Raw genomic sequence first — 8,676 nt, 5'->3', positions numbered from 1 at the left:
ACTATCTATCCTTTTTCATATTATCTAAGAACTTAAACAATAAAATCTGTAATTATAATTTCCATTTTTCTTATTATAACCAACACATTGCTCAATATTATTATACTATGTTATTGTAGGGGATTAAGAGGACTAGTTGATATCTTATTTTCCAATGGTTATGCTCAACTCCAGCCAGATTAAAACTCTTCCTTTTCTGCCATTGGGAATGGCATAATTTTCTGAATCTTGCACGTTTTGTATACTTACACCAAATACTTGTGATTTTCTTTTGGTGTCAAATCCACTAAAATTTCTATAGCAATGATGGTCTTACATCCAATGTTGGGAAAATTTATCATGATGTTCAATATGGTTTTAAAAACATTTAATTGTGAAAGCACTTGATTGATTGTTCAATGGAGTTTACAAGTGCTTAAACGTTGGAATTATTCTCATATTCTTTACACTTTCATAGAATTTGGAGTGGAAAATTTCATCAAAATTCACTTTTGGTTCACACTTTCACAAGAATGATTTTATAGTCAGTTAATCCACCAATACCATAACCTACAAATCAAAGGGTGATTAAGAGGATTTACCATTTTTGTGAATTAATAAAATGATCTTGGTATTAAAGCTAAGGTTTCCATGGAGTTGTCTAAAATACCCCTTTAGTTTGGAGATTTTTGTTTATGGGCTTTGCTTATGAGTATTTTTAACAATTTTTCCCCTTCTTACATCTTTGGCTGTGCAGTCTTGAACATTTGGTGAAGCACATTTTAAATTGGTGGGAATTAATAAGCAACGGTGTACCTTAGAAAGCCATTTCTTACAGTCTGGTACAAGTACAGTTGATTGATAAAGCTCTACACAGTTGAGCTCCAAAAGGCAAAATGGAAAATCTCTATGCTTGATTTGTAGACACAACAGTTTTGATTGATGAAGCTCCATTAACATATCATGGGCGCATCAATGTCGCATGTCATGGAGTTCAAGAAACAATATTGTGAAGCAGTGGCACACCGCACACCAAGAAATTTATGACCAGTGAACTCAGTTTTGCAATTTCGAGCCTAGAATTTGCACCCAAAATTTACATGTAATTCCAGATTTTTGAACCTTTTGTGTGCTGTGACTTGTGTATAGCCATGAAGCTTTCGGGAGTACGCATTTTTTTTTATCCATCAATCCTCCTTTGACATGAATGTGATGCTCCTCATGGAAATTTTTTTATAAACTTGCTTTCATCTGGATTGTTGATGGTGTCCAATATGATTGTGGTTTTACTGCGGTGAACTATTTGATGTTCAGCCCCTCGTGCTATGATTGGAAATCAAGTAGGAGATCAAATGAAATTAGCTTCGGAATTTGGTGGGCGATCAATTCCAAGTAAAACTGGAACATCACAAACCTTAGATGCTATCAGCTACAATGTATGTTTTAGATGCCATCAACTACAATGCATGTTTTTGGTGCCTTATACTTGAGATTATAGAAGTGAGATTGCTATATACTTCTATCTGTAACTATCTTCTCAAAGTAATAAATCTGTGTAACATTTTCTTCTGCAAATGGTCCGTTTGGATAGAACTTATTGCTGAAAACTGAAAACTGAAAACACTGTAGCAAAATAATTTTTAAATGGGTAAATAGTGTTGCGGGACCCACTTTTAATAAAAAATTGCTAAAAAAGTACGCGCACAGTATGCGCACAGTGCGCGCACTGCACGCTTGTCCCCACAGCAGAGAAAAAAAAAAAAAAAAAAAAAAAAAGGCAAAACGTGGACGCAGCAATAAGCTGCATCCAAACGCCCTCTAAGTCATTTTTCCTTAAAAAGTCATTGAACAATGCAGGATATTCAAGGTGGGGTGACTTGCCAGTATTATTGAGCATAACAGTCACATTTGATATCTGTCTTGCTAACACAAAATAGTCTTGCATCGAACCTACTTTCATTATAAGAATGTCTTTATTACTTCATTTAAGTTCCTACAAATGCAATTCCAGATTTGTACATAAAGATTTATGAAGGCTAACTTTTGAGCGTGTTAGGCTCTACACCATCTATTTGTTCACTTATTAGGCAGTTAGCAATTATTGCCATGATAAAGCCACAACCATATTATATTGTAAAAGTCAACACGATATTATATTATAGTCCTATTCATTTTTTTGATCCCACAAACCGAAAGCTTGCTGGGCCATGTTGATTACTTTACTGGACTATTTTATGATTTTTTATTTTTTATTTTAAAAGGACCATGTTAATGTTATGACTTTTACGGCATAATTTAATAGATGTGAAGGGTTTTTTTTTTTTTTTTTGGAGAAGAAAATAGATGTGAAGGTAATGGCATTAGCCAAAGTCTAAAATTTCAAATTCTATTATACACGCATACAAACATATTGTATTATATAACTTAGATTGAGTCTCATATTTTGATATTCAATAACTTGTTCATGAATATACTATTATTTTTGAATTTGAATTATTTGATAGAATTTGAATTATTTGATAGTTGAACATTAATTTAAACTTGAGCTTAATGTCTTTAATAAATTAACAAATATACTCATTTTTTTAAGGGTAATTACATTTTCCTTTCTTGAATTTTGAAGAAATAACACTTCACTCCAAACTTGAAGGGAAAAAATATTTTCCTTTTTACATTTGTTTGACCAAATTTTATTAAATTAATATTAAAATATTTTGCACTAACTTGGTGCTTAAGGGTAGGTTTCCAAAATTATCCTCAATTTCAAAATAAAAAACCCTTATTTTTAAATTTTAAATTAAAGTGTAATTTAAAATATTAAGTAATAAATTTTGTTTTTATTTTTCCTCTTTTTTTTTCTTTTTTTTTCTCAATGAGTTACAAAGAGATTTGTAGTTGCAATCCTCTTCTTTTTTTTCCCCCTCAATATGAGTTATAGAGGAATTTGTAGTTGCAAATGTTTTGGTACTTGATAAAGTTTTTTATTTATTTATTCTGAATTTAGAAAGAGATTCTTAAAGAAATTTAAAATATTTTATTATTAATATAAATAAAAGGGGTATTAATTTCTTCACACCTTAAGGCTCAAGGAAGGGGAGTGTTATTACTTTTTTTTTTTCTTAAAATCAAACCCAAGTTGTAAATAAATAACTTAGTTCATTTATAAACCAAGTCACAAATTAGAATATTCCATCCCCTCCCTACCCACTCCAATTTGTTTTGTTCTAGCGTAGAGAAATAGAAAAGGAAATGAGTCCATGCCTCTCTAGATATTATTCAAAAAAATAAATAAAACAAAGGTATGAGTTTGCTCTTTTGCTATTGTCATTGGATCAATCTATTTTTCCATATAATTTGCAATTCAATAATTTTTTTTTTCCTCAAGGGAAAAAGACTAAGACAAAAACATGGTAGAAACTGAAGATCTTTGACTTTGAGGTGGGTTCTAGTCCTTATGGCCTAGCAGAGCCCCACTAATTTAGGGACCATTAAAACAAGTACAGAATGCCAATTTGGCTAACAGATCAACAACATTTTTTTTTTTTTTAGATGAGCAAAAATTTTAAACTCCATCTGATAAATTAATTGAATATTAAAAAAAGGAAAAAAAGAATGAAAAACCAAATTTAATTTTCTGTTTTCATTTTTATAATAAAACAAATGTTTCTTGTTTAACTTCCTGAATTTCTTTATACTATCCCTAAAGATGGTGATAAATGGAAGGAATTTTTAAAATAAATAAATAGCGATTAAATTGGTCAGCCATTAGTTTTAGGTACCAAGGCCATCTAAAATTAACCCACCAAATTATCTTGATCATTTTTTTATTAGCTTAACCCTCTGTATCTTTCTTTGCTTCTCAACTTGGAATCAGAATCTTCTCTCTCTGTCTATAACCAAATTCCCACGATTTCTATGTACCAATATTTATATATTATATATTTCTCTCTCTAGCACACCTACATTTTGTACATCATATTAATCATGACAAGTAAGACAAAAATCTGTGGCCAGTGTTTGTTAATACTATCATAACAACGACCCAAGATTTGTGTTCACACCCAACTGTCTTTTTCCATCAAACCTATGAAAGAGGCCTAAATAAACAAACAAAAACTCTCAATAGAAACAGAAACCAAAGACAACATCAAAACGTTACTGTTCTGTTGTTCCACCCTGGTTCAATACTTTTTATTACTGTTTCTTTTTGGTAAACCCTCTCTCTCTCTCTGTCTCTCTCTCTATCTAGAATCAGCATAAACTGAAAAGGGTCTTCCTTATTTTTTGTTTTTATTGGATTACGTTTTGTTAGTTTGAAATGGGTTTTATATATGTTCTTGTTTCTTGGTATGTATAATCGATTTCTTCTATCTATTATTAGCATAAGCTAAAATTAGTTCTTAAATTTGATGTTTATATTTCTTTCTTATCCTATTTGGGTCTAACTTGTTTTTTATTGGATTATTTTGGTGTTAATTGGAAATGGATGGTAGAGATGTTGTTGTTGCTGGGTATACATAATCTTTTTATTTATCTGTGATTAGCATGAACTGAAATTAGTTCTGTGTAAATTTGATTATTGTTTTTATCCTTTTTGGGTCTAACTTGTGATTGGTTTTAAGGAATCTTTCTAATTTTGGGTCCTTGAATTTAACATAAACTAGTAAGGTTTTTTACTAAATTTGATATTTCTTATTCATTAATGGTTTAGTAATATGGGTCACATGGATTTTCTTGATATGGGTATGTGGACTAATCTGACATAGGTCATATGGTTTTGTTTTGAGCATTTAGATGGATGATGATGAAGAAGAGGACCAGTGATCTGTGTGTTTGTGTGGGGATTCATGAATTTAGCTACAGGTAGAGGTTTTTGAATGATGATGGTTAAAGAGCAGAGGGATATAAAACCTCTTTTATTGAAATTTGGAGTGGCTTTAGCCATCTCTTTTGCTGGATTTCTCTACTCTCGCCTCAGAACCAAAAGGATCAAACCCTCACCACCGCCCCCCTCGCCACGCTCTTTGGGTTCGCATTTTTTCCTTATATCAAATCTTTTTATTGTAGATTTATCTGGTCCTAGTTTCAAGTCCATGTTTTGATTATATTGTGCATCTTACTAGATCATGGGAATGAACTTAATTTAAAAGGTGGAAGAGCTTGGCATAAAGATGATCTTCTTGGCATAAAGACAACATCCATTTCCTCCAATACCGTTTCTGTTGCAGCTGAATATGTAAGTTAGTAACTTAGTTGGATCTTAAATCCCATTCAAACACGATGAGTGTTTTAATCTTATATGTAATGAATTCAACTTTTTGATAGTGAAAATCATTATATACAGGTGGAGTGAATGTTGATTGATTTTTAATTGATTTCTTATGTTTGTAATATTGTTTGATTGGTGGAGAATCTGTTGATGGAATTGCTCAGTCTGGAGGTTAATAAAGCCGAGTATTTTTTATTTTTATTTTTTCACAAAATGGACACATTGAATGATTTTTTCAAGTATGTTCTGTAAAATAATTGACCAAATTGAACTTTATTTTCTGTTTTTATGAAACTTGTAGATCTATTTCCTCTCACTTTCTCTTCTATTCTGTGCAATCAAGCATTATACCATCAATGTGTGGATTATTTATGAAGTAATCACAGAAATTGTTGCAAATTATAATCTGCATGTTGAGAGATCAAGGAGAAAATAGAAGTGTTAATTTGAAGATTGCTGATGCAGTGACAAACTTAAATATTCCTTGTTTTTATCTCTATTTCTTGATTTCCCTGCAATGACAGGGATTATTCTTTGATAGATTTGTGTTTACTGTAAAATCTATTAGTTATGAGTCAATTCAGGGAATTAAATGACTTCATCTGCTAAATTTGCCAAATTTGCTGTAAATATTGGCCGTTCAAATGACTGGGAATGAGTGGACAACAGTCCCATTTTGTAATAGTTTTCAGAGAACCAAACAAATGGATCATTAAAATTATGTTAGATTTTATTTTACTGAATTCAAATTTAATATGATCTCTATACATTAGGATGAGACATTCATACCGAAGGTCTGTGTTGACTCCATAGCTGGATTCTCTCCCAGCAGTAAAAGTAGTGGAGATAAAGAAGAGCTCCTCTTGCCAGAGTTTAATGATCTTGTGAATGAACTTGACTTTGCATCTGCAAAGGCTGGCCTTTCTCCAAAGACTGATGTTGAAACACCCAGGTCAAATATAGATACTTCAAAAGCCTTTAGAAGTACTGAAAATGATGAATATGAGCAAGAGATCTGGCACCTGAGGAACATGGTCAGAGTGCTTCGGGAGAGGGAGAGAAATCTTGAACTCGAATTGCTTGAGTATTATGGCCTTAAAGAGCAAGAAACTGCTTGCATAGAGCTCCAAAATCGATTGAAGATAAATAATATGGAGGCTAAGCTTTTTACTCTCAAGATTAATTCCTTACAGGCAGATAACCAGAGGCTAGAGGCACAATTGGCTGAACATGGGAAGGTGGTGGCTGACCTTGAGGCTGCAAGAGCAAAGATTAAACTGCTCAAGAAGAAACTTAGGTCTGAAGCTGAACAGAACAAGGAACAGATCTTATCCCTTCAACAAAGAGTTTTGAAGTTGCAAGACCATGAATACAAGGATGCTCCAGGTGATCTGAATATTCAATTAAAGTTGCGTAGGCTAAAGGATCTGGAGGTTGAGGTTGAAGAGTTAAAAAATTCTAATTTGAGATTGCAGAAAGAAAATACTGAATTGAGTCGGAGGTTGGAATCTACTCAAGTCCTTGCAAATTCTGTTTTAGAAGATCCAGAGGTAATAGTTCATTTTTAGTAAATCCTTTGTTCTACTTCGTCTCTTCTGCTTCCTCTTTTTTTTTTTTAATTATTATTTATCATTATTATTGTTATTATTATTATTCTTGAATTCATTTCACTATATGTGTATTCTTGCAGGGGGAAGCACTTAGGGTGGAGAGTGAGCACTTAAGACGCAAAAATGAGGATCTTGAAAAGGAAATTGAGCAACTTGAAACAGATCGATGCTCTGATGCTGAGGAATTAGTCTATCTAAAGTGGATAAATGCTTGCTTACGATATGAGCTTCGAAATTTTCAGCCTCCTGATGGTAAATCAGTGGCAAGGGACCTGAGCAAAACATTAAGCCCTGAATCTGAGGAGAAAGCCAAGCAGTTAATACTTGAATATGCACATTCTGAAGGGCTGGGAGAAAAAGGGATCAGCATTATAGATTTTGATTATGACCAATGGTCAACTTCTCAAACTTCTGCTCTTACGGACTTTGGAGAGTTTGATGATTCTTCTGTAGATAATTCATCTGCAACCAAAACCAACAGCTCAAGCAAGTCAAAATATTTCCACAAACTTAGAAGAATACTTCTTCATGGATATTTATCATCAGAAAAGTCTGGATCTTTAGAAGATGCTGATTCCTCAAGGAGTTCAGGTATTTCAAGAGGAATGTATGCTGACACTGAGGGGCATAGGAATAAATGCAAAAGTCTTCAGGGTTCATCTAGATTCTCTTTTGATCTCAACAGATTCAAGAGTAAAGAAGAAAACTTCAAGGATATAGATGGTGCCGAAAGAAATAGTGATGTGGGATCCTCTTATGCGTACAAGAGATTTGTTTTGGGTAGGGAGGGTTCTGATTTGGGTCTAAAAAGCTCACTTGATCGTCACTCAGATGACACCGAGAAGTATGAGTTGATGAAATATGCAGAAGTTTTAAAGGACTCTCTGCCTCAGGGTGGAAAACCCAGTGTTCATAGAAGAGCATCATCCTATAGTTCCTGTTGACAGATTGCCATTTGTATACATAACCAAAAATATCACCATTTGACAATAGTAGCCGCACCTTTTCCACACTTTTTCAACTGTTTATACATAGGCAATAAAACACAGTGAAGGAATTTACTACACAATGGGAAGGTACCATATCCTTTTGGTTAGAAATCAGTCAGAAGCTTAATTTTTCTGTTTGAGATTGCATGTTTGATGACTGACAAGTGTTCATGAGTAGAAGCTTAGTTCTATGTATGAAAACAAAGTTTTCAACTTTTTGTAGCTGAAATTTGTAGATGAATGGTTAATCTTTTCGTTTTCCTTCTTGTCCTGTTCAAAATTTTGTCAGCATTTGCTTAATATTTAATTGAAGTTTTGTCAAAACTCGTTAGTATTTGATTCCTATTGATCTCCTCTCTTCTAGCAAGGGTGCTTCAAGATTGTCAAGCTAATATTATCTTTCAATCTTAAGACATATTTTGTTCCTTGTCCAAGTTTTTCCTCTATCTAAAGACAGAAACCCATTTGGTCTGACAAATTATAAGAACAATAAGTAACTCTGGCTTTCTTGGTTTTCTTGTGGCAAGTACACGTGGTGAAATCCATATCTAATAAGTTGCATTCCCATTGTTACTATTGAATTATCATAAAACTAAGCTTCACTTCAAGACCATAGTTCATAGTTCATAAAATTTCCAGGTACCGGATTACTATTCCCCTTTCCACATCAATTCCACTGCTATTGGAGCCTGAGAGATACCGACTTGATCTTGCTACATCAGTAAATGGGCTTCATTGATGGTTGGGTCCACACAGTCATTTGTAGGCTCAGTAGGTGAAATTCTACTACAGACATATTCACCCAATTGCCAAAATGCAACCACATTTC

General features: G+C 33.1%; 1 protein-coding gene across 2 annotated transcripts; it reads left to right on the top strand.

Annotated features, from left to right (window-relative positions):
• Nucleotides 1–4,055: 4,055 nt before the first annotated feature.
• On the top strand, nucleotides 4,056–8,171 carry LOC142636914 (protein CHUP1, chloroplastic). 2 transcript variants are annotated; one of them, XM_075811209.1, is made up of 5 exons: nucleotides 4,056–4,189; nucleotides 4,774–5,007; nucleotides 5,103–5,215; nucleotides 6,022–6,798; nucleotides 6,939–8,171. In XM_075811209.1, exons 2-5 carry the CDS (start codon nucleotides 4,857–4,859, stop codon nucleotides 7,800–7,802), a joined length of 1,905 nt encoding a protein of 634 aa, XP_075667324.1. In that variant the 5' UTR covers nucleotides 4,056–4,189; nucleotides 4,774–4,856; the 3' UTR covers nucleotides 7,803–8,171. The 2 variants fall into 2 exon arrangements, with proteins under 2 accessions (XP_075667324.1, XP_075667325.1); XM_075811210.1 differs by lacking the exon at nucleotides 4,056–4,189 and adding an exon at nucleotides 4,210–4,326.
• The last annotated feature ends 505 nt before the right edge of the window (nucleotides 8,172–8,676 follow it).

The sequence above is a fragment of the Castanea sativa genome, chromosome 5 (assembly GCF_040712315.1).
Source record: "Castanea sativa cultivar Marrone di Chiusa Pesio chromosome 5, ASM4071231v1".
NCBI lineage: Eukaryota > Viridiplantae > Streptophyta > Magnoliopsida > Fagales > Fagaceae > Castanea > Castanea sativa.
This window is presented reverse-complemented; position numbering and strand designations above follow the sequence as displayed.